This window comes from Apodemus sylvaticus, chromosome 17 (genome assembly GCF_947179515.1).
Source record: "Apodemus sylvaticus chromosome 17, mApoSyl1.1, whole genome shotgun sequence".
Classification (NCBI taxonomy): domain Eukaryota; kingdom Metazoa; phylum Chordata; class Mammalia; order Rodentia; family Muridae; genus Apodemus; species Apodemus sylvaticus.
The window spans coordinates 71492998-71510150 of record NC_067488.1 but is presented as its reverse complement, the minus strand read 5'-3'; the positions used below and the strand labels follow the sequence as shown (position 1 = coordinate 71510150).

At 46.5% G+C, this 17153-nt stretch overlaps 1 protein-coding gene across 1 annotated transcript in view; it reads left to right on the top strand.

Moving 5' to 3' along the window:
• Nucleotides 1–16915, top strand: part of Tex49 (testis expressed 49) — a 23714-nt gene extending 6799 nt beyond the window's left edge. The window contains exons 2-4 of the mRNA XM_052161614.1: nucleotides 11966–12088; nucleotides 16193–16337; nucleotides 16867–16915. Of these exons, the coding sequence (XP_052017574.1) occupies nucleotides 11966–12088; nucleotides 16193–16337; nucleotides 16867–16915 (317 nt within the window). The remainder of the gene's footprint in view (nucleotides 1–11965; nucleotides 12089–16192; nucleotides 16338–16866) is intronic.
• Nucleotides 16916–17153: the final 238 nt, after the last annotated feature.

The following is a 17153-nucleotide window of genomic DNA, read 5'->3' as shown; positions in this document are numbered from 1 at the left end:
CAAACAAAGATCTATTTATTTATTTTATGTATATGAGTGTCTTCAGACACACCAGAAGGGGACATCGCATCGAATCCCATTAGAGATGGTTGTGAGCCACCATGTGGTTGCTGGGAATTAAACTCAGGACCTCTGGAAGAGCAGTCAATGCTCTTAACCCCTCAGCCATCTCTCCAGTCCCCTTTTTTTTGATTCATTAACAAATCCTCAAATAATCTTTGGCTCTCCATCTTGCTTTAAGAAGGAACAGAAAGAGGACATGGTGTCATGACTATAATCTCTTGGGGGTGGGGAGAGACAGTGTTTCTCTGCCCTGGCTGTCCTGGAACTCTGTAGGCCAGGCTGGCCTCTAACTCACAGGGCTCTGCCTTTCCCTGCCTGCTGAGTGCTGGGATAAAGGTGTGTGCTACCCGCCTCCAAGCACCATGACTATAACATTGGTTCAGGGCCTGAAGCAGGGGGGTCATCACAAAAACAATCCTAGCCTGGGTCACATGCTAAGGTTGAGTTCTGCTCGGTCCCAGATCGTAAATGTCTTGGGGCTGAGGAGATGGTTTATCATGAGGAGCACTGGCTGCCATTGCAGGGAACCCAGGTTTGATTCCCAGTAGCCACATGGTGTGGTTCACAACCATTTACAAGTCCAGTCCCAGGGGAATCAGACACCCTCTGTGTCTTCTCAAGCACACAGGGTACCCAGATATACGTGCAGGCAAAACACCGGTACACATAAAATAAAAATAAATACATCTTTTTTTTTTTTTAAGACTTATGTTGGGCAGTGGTGGCACACACCTTTACTCCCAACACTTGGGAGGTAGAGGCAAGCAGATTTCAGAGTTCGAGGCCAGCCTGGTCTACAGAGTGAGTTCCAGGACAGCTAGAACTATGTAGAAAGACCCTGCTCCTTGTTTTAAAAAAACCAAAGCTGAGCAGTGGTGGTGCACACCTGTAATCCCAGCACTCTGGGAGGCAGAGGCAGGCAGATTTCTGAGTTCGAGGCCAGCCTGGTCTACAGAGTGAGTTCCAGGACAGCCAGGGCTATACAGAGAAACCCTGTTTCGAAAAACAAAACAAAACAAAACAAAACAAAAAACAAAAAACAAGAAAACAAAAGACCAAAATAGGGGCAAGAGAGATGGCTCAGCAATTAAGAGCACTGACTGCTCTCCCAGAGGTCCTGAATTCAATTCCCAGCAACCACATGGTGGCTCACAACCATCTGTAATGAGATCTGATGCCCTCTTCTGGTGTCACTGAAGACAGTGACAGTGGGCACATCACTTCTGGAGGATCCTGCTATACCACTCCTTGGCATATACCCAGAGGATTCCCCAGCATGTAATAAGGATACCTGCTCCACTATGTTCATAACAGCCCTATTTATAATAGCCAGAAGCTGGAAAGAACCCAGGTATCCCTGGGAGGGGGAGGGGGCTTATGTGACTTTCGGGGAGTGGGGGAGCCAGAAAAGGGGAAATCATTTGAAATGTAAATAAAAAATATATCGAATAAAAAAAAGACAGTGACAATGTACTCACATAAATGAAATAAATCTTTTAAAAGAATTTTTAAAAATTAAAAAAAAACTTTTAAAAATAAATTAAAAAATTAAAAAAGAAAACCAGCATATTCTAATATTAATTGTCATAATCCTGTCAGCCAAGAACAGGGTGTGGAGGTGAGAGGACAATTTGTGGAGGTCAGTTCTCCGTCGCTGCCGTGTAGGACCCCAGGATGGAACTTAACCCATCAGACTCAATGGCAAACACAGGCTGGAAGAAGAGAGCATCTCTGGGGTCTCAGGGAAGAGTCCTGTGGTGCTGGGCTGAAGACAGGAGAAGGATAATTCAGAACACCCCCCCTTTGAGGATCTTAGCTTCTGTTTATCTGTCATTTTTCAGCCCAGTCTCCAGTGACTGCTATTCAAGATGGCCAGCCCCTACAGCCATCTCACCTGTCTGCTCAGCTCTCGTCGCTTTACCAGAGGTTCTGTCCGCTAAGTCCCTCTTCTTGTTGTCAGGTCTGTTTTACACACTGCCCTCCACGGCGACGCTGACTCCTGGAGTTGGGAGCATTTGGAGGAATTAGCTCAGATCTAGATGAACCCTTCACTACAGGACCTTAGATTGAAACCAGATCCTTGGCAGGTGTGATGCTACACATCTTTACTCCAAGCACGTAGGAGGCAGAGACAGGTGGATCTCTTTGAGTTCAAGGCCAGCCGGTCTACTAGGTGAATTCCAGACATCCAGGGTTATACAGAGAAATCCTGTCTCAGAAAAACTAAATTAAATACACACCCTGTGCTCTGCTAGTTTCTGCAGATAGTCCTAAAATATCTCATCTGTTACATTGTTTCCCTCGACAGTTAATATGTGATTGACAATAACAATATTTTAGCTTTATTTCTCTTTTTTAAGATTTATGTTGTATTATATGTGAGTACACTGTAGCTGTCTTTAGACACTTCAGAAGAGGGTGCTAGATATTGTTAAGAATGGTTATGAGCAAGCCGGGCGTGGTGGCGCACGCCTGTAATCCCAGCACTTGGGAGGCAGAGGCAAGCGGATTTCTGAGTTCGAGGCCAGCCTGGTCTACAGAGTGAGTTCCAGGACAGCCAGGAATACACAGAGAAACCCTGTCTCAAAAAACCAAAAAAAAAAAAAAAAAGAATAGTTATGAGCCACCATGTGGTTGCTGAGATTTGAACTCAGGACCTCTGGAAGAGCAGTCAGTGCTCTTAACCTCTGAGCCATCTCTCCAGCCCTAGCTTTATTTCATTTCATCTCATTTTACTGAAGCAGGATCTCACCGCGTGGCCATGACGGACTGTGTCAACCTGGCTTGCCTGGTGCTCCCAGGGATCTGCCTGCCTCTTCCTTGTCCCAGCGTTGGAAGTGAAGGTAGATGCCAGGACACCTGCTTATTTTAGCAGGATTGAGAAAGAAAAGAAAAACTCATAGGATCAATCTATCATTTTTAAAAAACTTTTTTTTTTTTTTTTTTTGGTTTTTGGTATTTTGGATTTGTTTTTTTTTCGAGACAGGGTTTCTCTGTGTAGCCCTAGCTGTCCTGGAACTCACTCTGTAGACCAGGCTGGCCTCGAACTCAGAAATCCGCCTGCCTCTACCTCCTAGGGTGCTGGGTTAAAAAACATTTTTGAAGCTGGGCGGTGGTGGCACACGCCTGTAATCCCAGCACTCTGGGAGGCAGAGGCAGGCAGATGTCTGAGTTCGAGGCCAGCCTGGTCTACAGAGTGAGTTCCAGACAGTCAGGGCTACACAGAGAACCCTATCTCGAAGAAAATGAAAAAGCAAAAAAAAAAAAAAAAAAACAAACCATTTTTGGTGACATCATTTAAAAACATAAAAATTTAAGATTAGGATGAGGAAGTTCTCCTAGCCTTTGCCCTAGTTAGCTCCGTGTCCCACTCCACCAGGCTCGACTTCTCTTACCCAGCCGTCTGTTTTGCAGTTAAAAATAATTTCTCATACTCTCTCTTTAACCCAAACATTTCTGTTTTTCTTTCTTTCTTCCTTCCTTCCTTTCTTTCTTTCTTTTTCTTTCTTTCTTTCTTTCTTTCTTTTTCTTTCTTTCTTTCTTTTTCTTTCTTTCTTTCTTTTTCTTTCTTTCTTTCTCTTTCTTTCTTTCTTTCTTTCTTCTTTCATCCTCTCTCTCTTTCTCTCTCTCTCTTCCTTTCTTCTTTTTCCATTTTGAGACATGGTCTCAACATGTATTTCTACCTGTCCTAGAACTAGCTATGTAAACCCGGCTGGCTCAGACTCACAGAGGTCCTCCTGCCTCTGCCTCAGAAATCCTAGGGTTAAAGGTATGGGACACTCCACCCTGCCTTTTTGCATTTAAGAACAATCACCCACAGCCCAGATACAGTTTAGCAAACTGTTAGCACTCCTATGTCATCTAATTACCTGCAGTCCAGTATTCCTGTTCTGCCAGTTGTCACATTAACGGCCTTACAGGGAAATGTTTCCTCAAGGGTCTAATTAGGGCTTGAGCTCTGCACTTAGTAAGCGTCTTCTGTCTCCTTTAATGTGCCGTGGTTCTGCTACCCAATGTTTCTCAAAATTAGATCTGGCCTAAGCATTGGGGGTGGAGTGGTAAGTGACATCAGTACTTTCAATAGTTCAGTGACTGATGCTAAGGACATATCATCTCCATCATTCATTCAGCGCAGCCCGTCTCTTGGGCTCACTCACTCCTCACACCATCACCAGATGGATAGGTACACTATAATGGGTTCTAAGAGATACATGATTTACAGATTTTTTTTTTCCGAGACAGGGTTTCTCTGTATAGCTCTGGCTGTTCTGGAACTCACTCTGTAGACCAGGCTAGAACTCAGAAATCCACCTGCCTCTGCCTCCCAAGTGCTGGGATTAAAGGCGTGCACCACTACCACCCGGCCAGATTTTTTTTTTTAAAGATTTATTTATTCTATTTATGTGAGTACACTGTAGCTGTGTTCAGACACACCAGAAGAGGGCATTGGATCTCATTACAGATGGTTGTGAGCCACCATGTGGTTGCTGGGATTTGAACTCAGGACCTGTGGAAGAACAGTCAGTGTTCTTATCTGCTGAGCCATCTCTCCAGCCCAAGTATATTGTTACTATTTTATGGTTAGTTACTAGTTTTCTACTGTGCATGCTCTATAGGTTAAGCCTTACTACAGGGGTGTACATTAGGAAAACCAGGGTCCATACAGAGCACAGCGCTGCCCACAGGCTAAGGCATTTACTGAGAGACTTAGCACAGACTTCCTGCAGACAAAGGGGGACAGTGTACATCCACCCACGCAGCCTGACCCTCGTTCTGACCACGTGCACTCAGGCTTGGACTTATTCTGCAAGCTCAGAGCAGCCACATTCTGACGTGGCCCCTCAGCCAGCCACACGGTGTCTCTGTAACTGAACCTATTAATAGTCATCCTCCCAAACACTCTTACTACCATGGTATATTTTTATCACAATTTTTCTTTGAAGGATAATTTCCCCCTTTCCTAGTGGGTGTGAGTGTATTAAAACATTCAACTCAAAAAACCCTCCCCCTGTTCCCTTACTACAGGAATCATGAAAACTCTCTGAGGTGAGTCAACGCAGACAGATATTCCTTCAGTCCTGAATCCTTCCTTTCTTTTCCTCCTGATTAAAACAAAAACAAACCCAAAAATCTATGGCACTTGGAGAGATGGTTCAGAGTTAAGAACACTGGCTTCTCTTCCTGAGGACCTGGGTTCAGTTCCCAGCACCCGCATGTTAACTCACCATCATCTGTAACTCTAGTTCCAGGAAATCCCGATGATGACGTCCTCCTCTGGTCTCCATGGACACCAATAAAACAAAAATCAACCTCTTTTTTAAATATGCAAAGAGAAAATGGATGGGGAGCAGGCTTCAACCTGTCTTCAACAGGCAGAGCCTTGGTTTCATGCGGTACCCAGAGTTGTGCGACCTGAAGGAGCCAACACTACATAAGTCCAAAGTGCTTCTGGCCCCTTACCTGTCCATGGAGATGATGTCTGCCTTTCTGTCGTAGAGATTAAACCTAGGAGCGAGGGAGGGTGGTGGTTCACACTGCAATCCCTGCAATCCCAGGGAGGTTGAACTAGGGCAACCTAGGCTAGGCAGGGAGTCAGCTTCACGTAGGCTGTAGATGAACTAGGAGCTGGCCTAGTGTGCAGACACTTGCAAGGAGAACCTGACAGCCTGAGGGTCCATCAAGGGCGTACGTAAAAGTCTGCTGCGCACTCCTGTCACGTCACACCCTATGGAGGAGATGGTCAGCCTGGCACACGCAGAGGCGAGTAACAAGAGAAACCTTGTCTCTAACACGGTGAAAGGCGAGAGCTGACACCCAAGGCTTTTTTTTTTTTTTTAAAGATTATTTATTGTTATATGTGAGTACACTGTAGCTGTGTTCAGACACCCGAGAAGAGGGCGTCAGATTTTGTTACATATGGTTGTGAGCCACCCTGTGGTTGCTGGAATTTGAACTCAGGACCTTCGGAAGAGCAGTCGGTGCTCTTAACCACTGAGCCATCTTTCCAGCCCCCAAGGCTGTCTTTTGATCTCTACACACACACACACACACACACACACACACACACACATACACACACACACACCTGTAGAGGGAGGGAAAGGGGGAGGGAAGGAAATATTTTCAATCCTGCCTGCAATGTCCTCTACTTAGTCTTAGACTTCTTGGTCTCTCCCAGCCCCACCCATGCCGGTGACCCACTTGCTGGGAACCAAGAGCTGCCCGCCTGTAAACTCCAGCAGAGGGCGCTGTAGTTCCAGCTTTTCAAACAGGATCAAGCTTGGCACAGTTCAGTCAACAGTGAACTTGGCCAGGGACCCTCTGCCTTTGTGATACATAGAACTGTATGGAACTGTAGCCTGAAAACCATACATGCTTATAAGCACCACAAGCCATCAAGTTTCATCCCATTAAACTAGGCAGGGAGATGTCCACGCGCCTCACAACTAGCGATGAAACCTCCAATGTAGACCCACTTGCACACTGGCAACTTTGTATCAGCAGATGGGCCACTTTTCCTACAGGGGCTCAGCCTTTCCTCCATGCTTTTCCCAGTTGGGACTGGTCCGACTTACTGGGAGAGCAACCTACCAAGTCCAAGTCTCTCTATTTCCAGTGCTGACTTTCAGAAATTACATCCTATATTTAATAAAGCTCAGAGAGCCTCCCTTCCCTCTGGGTCAAGGCAATGATGTCATATCCCCTATGCAACTCAAGGTTGAGTTTAAGTGAGCAGTCACACTTGCTAAACCCTTGCCCCCCAACCCATCATCTGTGCATATCTCTATATCTCTCTCTGTCTCTGTCTCTCTCTCTCTTGTTTTTTTAAAGATTATTTATTATATGTAAGTACTACACTGTAGTTGTCTTCAGATACTCCACAGACAGTCCAGAAGAGGGCGTCAGATCTCATTATAGATGGTTGTGAGTCGCCATGTGCTGGGAACTGAACTTAGGACCTCTGGAAGAGCAGTCAGTGCTCTTAACCACTGAGCCATCTCTCCAGCCCATTTTTTATTTTTATTTTTTAAAGATTTATTTATTTTTCTCTTTTTATAAAAAATATTTATTTACTTTATGTATATGAGTACACTGTAGCTTGTCCTCAGACATACCAGAAGAGAGCATTCTATCCCATTACAGATGGTTGTGAGCCACCTTGGGGTAGCTGGGAATTGAACTAAGGACCACTAGAAGAGCCTTAAGTGTTTTTAACTGCTGAGCCATCTCTCCAGCCCATTTGTGTACATCTCTAAAGGGACTGATGCTGTCAGTCCAAGTCCTCCACTTCTCCTGGAAACCTCCGCGTGCTATTCTTTCTCTCTCTCCCCCCAAGTGATTCAGGTTAAACTCACGTTTCTGCCACCTGTAAGTTTGCGACCACAGGCAAGTGACTAAACTACTCTCTGTCTCTGTTTCCTTTTATGAAAAAAACAAAAAACAAAAAGCAGCAACAACAACGAAAAAAAAACCAAAAATGGTCCCTACTACTTATTAGGGGGGCACATGAATGTTAGCTATCTTTATCTCTAGAAAATCCACTTTACCTAAGCAGTCTGAAGCACTAAGCCGCTCTGCAGTGCACGCCCCATCTGCTTTTCCTACTCTGGGAATGCGCAGGCGCACCACTAAAGGAAGGCACAAAAGCACGGAACTGGCCTTTGAGTTATGTATAGCAAACATATCCTGAGGATCTGGCTCCCTGGACCTCTGCTCCTGTCCCGTTCCTCCCGAAGCACAGCTAATGACCTTGCATCAGGGAAGTCAGGTAGTACAGCCAGCCCTCCGAACACACTTCAGCAAATCATCTTAATATCCCCAGGCCAGGGCTGGAGAGATGGCTCAGCAGTTAAGAGCGCTGACTGTTCTTCCGAAGGTCCTGAGTTCAAATCCCAGCAACCACATGTTGGCTCACAGCCATTTGTGATGAGATCTGACGCCCTCTTCTGGTGCTGTCTGAGGACAGCTACAGTGTACTTAGATATAATAATAAATAAATCTTTAAAGCCGGAGCGAGTGGGGTTGACTGGAGCGAGCAGAGGTCCATATACATAAAATACATAAAATAACGGTGTACTCATATACATAAAATAAATAAATAAATCTTTAACAAAAAATATTCCCAGGCTAATCCCATTTGATATGACTTCCTAGATAGGGGTCATTTTCAAGTTAAAAATACGTTTTATGGTCTATGTGTATATGGCGGCTGCACTGTTGTGAGTGAGTAGGCCTGTGCTCACATGGAAGTCCGAGGGGAGCCCCAGATGTTCTATCGGTCTCTTTACCTTGATCCTTTGAGGCAGGGTCTCCAGAAGAACTTAGAGCTCCACTTTTTGACTAGAATTGCAGCCAGCAAACAACAGTGATCTCCCTGTTTATTATGTCTCCTCCACGTTGGAGTGGCAGGCATGATGCATGGAGCCACACCTGGCCTTCTTGTGGGTGTGAGGAGATGAACTCTGGTTCTCGAGTTAGCACAGCAAGCTAACAGTCATAACTGCTGGGCCGGCCATCCAGCCAGCCCAGGAGTCATCGTATTTTTATGTATAATACCATAACCTTTTCTCTCATCCTGACCTCGTATGAATTTCCCATTAAGTGGTATTGCCATTTGTAAACCAGCAAGACCAAGACAATTACAAGAACGGTGGTGTATTGGAGACTGTTGCCATTATGAACCAAGAACCTGGAACTAACCCTTAACCTAGACGTCAAACTTCAAGGGGTTATTGAGTCTGTGAATGACTAGATTCTAGGACCGTCCCCTGGTCATAGGACAGCCTATGACATTGAAAACTCTGCAACATTAGTTAGGATGAGAACAAGAGCCACCCAAGCATTCGCCCAGGATGCCTTCGAGGTGCAGTCAGTGCATTAAATGTACTCTCATGATGACCCCCAACTTACGGCCCAACTCTAGAAGAAGCTATTCACGGTCCCTCCTGTGTATTCTCCCACCAGGACCATTAAAGACAGGGCACAGCCTGCTGTGTGGAGAAGCTTCGTTGTGCCTCCTGCACAAATCAACAAGATATTGATTTGACTCCCCAGCCACAGTGGGGTTCACCTGTTGTACCCTTTGTAGGGAGTGTTCCTCAGCAATCACAACGTGTCTCTTACCCACCCTTCATGTGGGCACCTTCCAAACCTGGGCAGTCTGCGGAAGCTACAAGGATATCTCCTGGTTTGACAAAAAAAGAAAAATGAAAAACAGAACGAAAGGAACCCTAGGAGCGAGGTGCGTGTTTGACTCAAGTGGCAGGCATCCAAGTGGGTGAGACTGTGGTGTAGACTCCACACGCAGCTCCCATCCACATGGGAATCTGAGAGCCTGCTGCTTGGGCACTTTGAAATAACAGAGAACATCATCTGGTTGTATCTTAAGAACAGTGTGACACCCAGAGACCAGAAGGTGCTCTTGCTGTCACCCGTATTTAAAACCATAATTTACTCTCAGTCCAGATCCTAACACCCACCAGAAATATGCCTACTATTACTTCTCAATCCACAACAATTTGTCTATGGACATATTGCTACTTTTACCTTGCCTAAAGCTGAAGAACCAGGCTCAAACCATTTCCAGAAATGACCCCTCATTGCTGGAACGCACGATTAAGTGCAGATCGGCCCCTGCTGCAAGCCAGGGTCCCAGAACAGTGCTCCGGCCGAGCCATCAGGACAGCCAACCCTCTTACGTCCCTCTTCACCGGAGGTGGGGGACGGGGGACGCCTTAACTGCTCCTCACGCCAGGGGGATCCCCAGTCATAGGATGTGAAGGATTTCCTTTGGAGGACAACATGGAGAGTCGAGGAGTGAGAGAAGCCCAGCTAGGAAGAAGACGACGACAGTCAGGGATTGGGAAAGAACACCACAGAAGCAACATCACCTCACCCTGGAGGAGATGAGTCAGCCATCTTCAACAGTTTTCAGAGAGAAGGGTAAAAAGTGATCTCATTCCTGACGAGCACTAAGAAGGAGGAAAAAACCTGAGGAGTAGGTCAGAGCCACAGTTCCAGGAGAACAGAACAGAGACATGAAGAACACAAGACGAAGAGCTGGGTCTTAGGGACCTGGCCGGGGAGTGTGTGTGTGTGTGTGGGGGGGGATCTGGCTTCTTTATAGCCAGAGAAATTTTGGAGCAACCCTAGACAACACCCTTCTTTTTGCCCCTGACCAAGCCACACTGTCCTGCATCTTAAAAGTTATCACATCCGGGCTGGAGAGATAGCTCAGTGGTTAAGAGCACCGACTGCTCTCCCAAAGGTCCTGAGTTCAAATCCCAGCAACCACATGGTGGCTCACAACCATTCATAACAAGATCTGACAATCAAGATCTGGCGCCCTCTTCTAGAATGTCTGAAGACAGCTACAGTGTACTTATATATAATAAATAAATAAATCTTAAAAAAAAAGTTATCACATCCACTCTGGTTCAGGGTTTGAGATGTGAACAGATACTGCTGCACTGGACATTATGGTGGGCACTGCTGGCCCCAGCGACACAGTACTGTAGGCTGCTGGGAGAAACAGGATGTGATGCTGCCGCCACCACCAGTGCCCATCGCTAGCAAAAGCTCTGTATGGACATGGCTTCCTTGCAAACCCATCTTTAGCTCAAAATCTAGACCACAGGGTGGAGAGATGGCGCAATGGTTAAAAGTACTTAAGGCTCTTCCAGAGGTCCTGAGTTCAATTCCCAGCAACTACATGGCTGGCTCACAACCATCTGTAATGGGATCTTCTGGTGTGTCTGAAGAGAGCAACAGTGTATTCAGGTACATTAAATAAATAAATAAATAAATAAATAAATAAATAAATAAATAATCTTTTTAAAAAATCTAGACCACAGCCTTAAATCTCCACACTGGGGAGGCAGAGGCAAGCAGATCTCTGTGAGTTCAAGGCCAGCCTGGTCTATACAACAAGTTTCAACACATCCAGGACTACACAGTGAAATATTGCCTCAAATATTAATTAATTGACTAATTAATTAACTAATAAAATCTAGATGTGTTTGATGTAAATCCAGCCTGCTTCCTTTGCTTTGAGAGGCCTGGTAAAGGAGAGCTAGTTTTCTTTGTGAGATGCAAGATCTTTTTTTGTTTGTTTTGGGGGGGGGTTGTTTTGTTTTGTTTTGTTTGGGACAGGGTTTCTCTGTATAGCCCTGGCTGTCCTGGAATTCACTCTGTAGACCAGGCTGGCCTCGAACTCAGAAATCCACCTGCCTCTACCTCCCAAGTGCTGGGATTAAAGGCGTGCGCCACCACCGCCCAGCTAAGAGACAATTCCAAAACACGACCACCATGTACCCACTATGCAACCTTACAAGGTTCCCCTTAATGCTGGTCCCCCTCCACATCACCCAGCGTTCCAGGTTCTAATCAACAGAATGCTCTCTTCTCCCTCTCCCTCTCCCTCTCCCTCTCCCTCTCCCTCTCCCTCTCCCTCTCCCTCTCCCTCTCCCTCCTTCTGAAGCAGTGTCCATCCTGCTGCCTGAAGCACCTTCATAATTCTGCCCTGCCCACAATTGCTCATCTTCCAGGACTTAGCAGCCTGACTCCCCCTTTCAGACCATTTGATTCTATGCCATTGTCAGTCTGGGGAAAGTCTACGCTGGTCAGCACCTACTCTGGTCCTATCTATCCAGTCTCCCAAGGCCAGTGGGAAGTCATTCAAAACCTGAGAATCAGAGACAAGTGGTGAGGGCTTCTTGTGAACCCCAAGTTCTTCCTCCCTCCCCTCTATCACGGGCCTGACAATTTAACTCCTGGGATCCTGAGAACTGAATGTCCAAGCTAGGGAAGATCCCTACACACCTAGTTGGCACAGTGACCAGGAAAATCAGAGAATAAAGTAGCCGCATTTGCCAAGTACTCAAAATAGATCTTCTCATTTCAGACCAGAAGGATACAGTGCCCACAAGGCTTCCCCCGATCGTCTCAGAAGAGGGTAATTATTCTGTGCACCAGAACAGCCATGAGAGGTACCAGGAAGCCGTGCGAAAGGTGTTGTTAAAGACGTGTAGGTACCTTAGAGGGGGAAACAAGGAATGGGTCTGAGCTCATAAAGGGGCTAGGGCGTCACATGCGGTGACAGTGACGGGAGAGGGGTGCTGTTCTGTTTTCCATGGCTCCCAGAACTGTGAGGATCACAGCACAAAGGGGAAACAAGAAAGAAGATCAGACGTGGTGTTTTTGTCACGCTGCTGTACCCGCTGAGGAGAGCCAGCTCCAGCTTTGTAATTTGAACTGAGCCCAAACTCCAAACAAGTTGGGTGACCTCGGTGAAGTCCCTTCGGCTATTTAAGGTCTTCCAGCCGCTTGCAAACTGTAGCTCCTTGGCTTCGTCCAAAAAAGCTTGTAGGACAGACTCCCAATGCACACAGTATATTGCAGGAATCTCCAAGGAACTGTGTTCTCTACAGAAAGCTGTTCCTACCTGCCCCAGCAGTGGTGGTATGCACCTTTAATGCCAGCATTGGAGGAAACAGTTGGATCTCTAAGTTTGAGGCCAGCCTGGTCTACAGAGTTCCGGGAAGGATGGTCAGAGCTTCACAGAGAAACCCTGTCTCAAAACAAACAAATAAATGAAACAAACAAACAAACAAGCAAAGAGGAAGGAAAGGGAGGGGAGGGGAAGGAAGGGGAGAGGAGAGGAGGGAAGGAAGGGAAGGGCAAAGAGCAAAGGAAAAAGGGAAAAGGGAAAGGGGAGTCGGGCAGTGGTGGCACACCCCTGTAATCCCAGTACTCTGGGAGGCAGAGGCAGGTGGATTTCTGAGTTCAAGGCCAGCCTGGTCTACAGAGTGAGTTCCAGGACAGCCAGGACTACACAGAGAAACCCTGTCTCGAAAAAAAAAGGGGGGGGGAAGGCAAAGGGAAGGGAGCTGAGCCATTTCTGGGCAGGAAAGACTCAGTGGTTGAGAGCCCTCACTGCTGCTCTTCCACAGGACTGGAGTTCAGTTCCCAGAACCCACATGACCGCTCACTGCCTGTAACACCAATCCCAGGGGATCTGACACTCTTCCTCCACAGACACCCATAATGTGGTAAACACAACAGACACACTTGCATACACAAATAAAAAAAAAAGAAAGAAGAAAGCCATTTCCTCCCACTCTGCTCCACCCTCCCTCTCTTACAAGTCTCCCTCCTTTGGTAAACTCCGACTTTGCTTTATCAGAAAAGGCCAGCCCCTAACACAATCCTGTTTGGATTCCATTTGTGTGATATCCTTACAATGACAAAGGTACAGAAAAGAACAGACCAGTGTACCAGGAATGTTTGGGAATTATCTCTTACAATGCCAAGACAGCTTGGAATTGTCTTGCATGTTTATGTCCCAGTGTGATGGTGTACTGTGGTCTTGTCACCACCGGGGGTCAGGGAATCACCCAGTTCTATATCTTGTAATGCTGTGACTCTGTAACTATTTCAAATTAGGGTTGATCCCCCCCCCGCCCCAGAACTAGGAGTGTTGAACCCAAAGCCTTTCAATGTATTTCACTTCACCACAGGGCTATACCATCAGCCATATATATAATTTTTAAAAAGACTTTTGTATATGAGTATATTGTCCCTGTCTTCAGACATACCAGAAAAGGTCATCGATCCCATTGTAGATGGTTGTGAGCCACTATGTGGTTGCTGGGAATTGAACTCAGGACCTTTGGAAGAGCAGTCAGTGTTCTTAACCCCTGAGCCATCTCTGCAGTTCCACCTTTTTTTATATTTTTATTTTCAGATGGACTTTCACTCCATGGTTCGGACTTAAGCTTATGGTCTGCCTGCTTCAGCCTTCTGAGTAACTGAGATTATAGGTCTACACCACAGGCCAGGCCAAAACTAAACTAAAAACGTTTAGATATCAAAACAGGCAAATATAAGGAAAGGAGTATTTAAGTTATTTGTAACAGAAAAAAATTAAAGCTTATTAATAGGAAAACAGCTAGGTAAAAAATGTAACATTTAGTCAAAGAATTAAGGATTTAAAAGAATTCTCCAAATTACAGAGAAAATGGGGCTGGAGAGATGGCTCAGCAGTTAAGAGCACTGACTGCTCTTCTGAAGGTCCTGAGTTCAAATCACAGCAACCACATGGTGGCTCACAACCATCTGTAATGAGATATGACGTCCTCTTCTGGTGTGTCTCTGAAGATAGCTACAGTGTACTTACACATACTAAATAAATAAATAAATAAATAAATAAATAAATAAATAAATCTTTACAAAAAAATTACAGAGAAAACCAGAAAATATAGACCATAATTTGATCTTTAAAATATGAAGTTTTGTAAGGTACAGCAGCCCACTCTTTAATCCCAGCACTTGGGAGGTCGAGGCAGGAGGGTCCCTGTGAGCTGGAGGCCAACTTGGTGTATAATAGTAAGTTCCAGGATAGCCAAGGAAATGCAAAGAGACCCTGTCTCAAAAAACAAAAGTTAATTAATTAAATAAAAACATTAAATTATTAAAAACAAAGCAATAGAGGAAAGCAGTCAACATTAAAGCTCTGGCCTCTACACATGCCCGCAGTGTTGGTACTCTGTCTGGACTCTACAGAGTTACCACACAGTTACCTGGCAACAGCCAGGCAGGCCTGGCCCACTATAAAGGAGCTGCTCGCCCCTCCTCGCTCTCTTGTCCTCTCTTACTCTTGCTCTGTCTCTTGCCCTTCTTCCCCCTCCCCCTTCCCTTCCCCCCTGTCTCCACGTGGTCATGGCTGGCCTCTACTTCTTTACTCTCTCCTTCCTTCTGCCCTTCTCTGCCTCTACTACCCTCCTAACTCCCCTCCCTGCGCCCTAAAAAAACTATTCTAAGCCATTCTATATTGTCATCCTGTGTCTGGTCCCTCAGGGGGAAGGGATGCCTTGGCATAGGCCCACCGAGGCGCCCCCTTTCCCAACTCCTCACCACACACCCCACAGAACATATTCTTAGTCTATTTCTTTATCTTTTATGATCACAGCATGCAGGAGTGGCACACATACACACTCGTGTGCATGCCACACACACACACACACAGGGGGAGGGGCAGCTGAGTCAGTGAAGTGTTGACATTGCGAGCAGAAGGATCTGAGTTTGATCCCTGACCGTGGAAGCACACACTCCTAACTCTAGAGCTGCAGAGGGGACAGGTGTGTCTATGACAATGGCTGCCTGTGCAGTCAACCTGGCCTAATCATGGAGCCCCTGGTCCTAGTGACAGACTTTTCTAGATGGCTCCTCGGGAGCCTTTGGCTTCTGTGTATACCTGAACGCTCACGCACCTGTGCATAGGTATACCTTCAAACACACATACACCTTATATAATATTTTGAGCAACAGGTACTTGATAGCATCTGCTATTGAGTGGCTTCCCAAAGTAGGTGGTGTCATTTTTTCATTTCAGGGAACTTCTTAGAATGAGCAGATTAGGCGTGACTTCAGACAGAAGGGAAACAGTGAGTGGGGCGATTAAGAAAAGATATTAGCCGGGTGGTGGTGGTGCAGGGCTGTAATCCCAGCACTTGGGAGGCAGAAGCAGGTGGATTTCTGAGTTCAAGTCCAGCCTGGTCTACAGAGTGAGTTCCAGGACAGCCAGGGCTACACAGAGAAACCCTGTCTCGAAAAAACCAAATCCAAAAAAAAAGAAAAGAAAGAAAAGAAAAGATGAGGGAAAAGACGCTCCCGGCCTGTAGACACTTGATGTGCTGGGGGCTGGGGGATCCATAGGCGGTCCCATCCGCTCAGAGGAGAAGGCGAGAAGAGATGTGGGGAAGGATTGTGGGGTAGGGTGACTGGGAAGCGGTCAGTGACTGGGATGTAAAGTGAGAAGTCAAAACAAAAATTTTAAAATACAATAAAAAAAGATATTGAATCAATAGACACCATTTTGTACATTGTCCCATAAGGCTTAGAGATGGGCTTACTTAGTAACAGGAAAATCCAAGTCTAAACCATCTGACCATTAAGGGTGTGAGATGCTGGAATCCAGAAGTGAGGTAGGCAGTAGGGTGTGGTGACCACATAGCCAGGATCCCTCCGCACCTGGTCACAGCAACTTCCTGGACTGTGCTTTTTAACCCGAGACAAAAAACAAGGGACTCTGGAGGACATGAACTTTCTTCCTTTCTTCCAAACCACCCAGTCCCCAATCAGGTCTTCAGAGTCCCCGTGACGGATGCGCAGAACTTCAGCTTCTGGAGGTCCAACATCCCGGGTGTGCGTCCAGAGAAAGCCATCCCTTGGATCAAGACTCCACACCATTGTCTCATTAAAAGCCCAATGACCAGGTGACCTCTGAGCATCACCTGATGCTGAGGAGGGCCAGGGTGGGAGACCAGCAGAAGTTCTCTCCCCACACTGAAACCCATTTAAGTGATGAGCACCTTTAGTCCCAGCACTCAGGAAGCAAAAGCGAGCGAGTCTCTGGCTTCTGGGAGTTCAAAGCCAGCCTGGTTTACACAGTTCCAGGATAGCCAGAGCTCAAAAAAGGGAGTGGGGTGGGTGTCAGAGTATAGAAGAGGCTTAGAGCCTTATCAGGGGAAGTGGGCCTCAGACCCTGGGCAGTGTGATCTCTCCAGGGTATAGTTGGATCTGTCTGCTTTGCTTTCAGGGTGAACAGGCACAGAATCAATGTCCCTAGCATTCCTGTGGGATCCTGAGGGTGTTTCCACCCCAACCAGCATCCATTAACAGCAGTCCCGCTCCATCTCGCCTGCCCACATGTCCAGAGGCCGTCAGGACAACCGCTTTTAAGGAGGTCCCTTTCCCTTTACCCTGGTGTGGCTCAATCTGAGACAGTTTCTCTCTCTTTTACAGATTCGTGGACCATTCTCGTCTCAATGACAAAACCTTCAGTCTATACTGAGGAGGGCACGCTTGCGGGGGAAAAACGAAAACTGCAAGGGGGGAAAGGAGGGGTGAAGGTGGCCAAGTCATGAGAGGAGAAGGGAGAGGAGGGGGGGAGTGCAGAATAAACAAACTGAACTAAAAGGCACTTTTGCATACTCAGTGTGAGAGGCAGGGGAGTGATCCCAAGGCCTTCACTCCTGTGTGAGACTCCTGATGAGGCTGATCTTAGTGCTGTAATGGCAGCCACAGAGGTC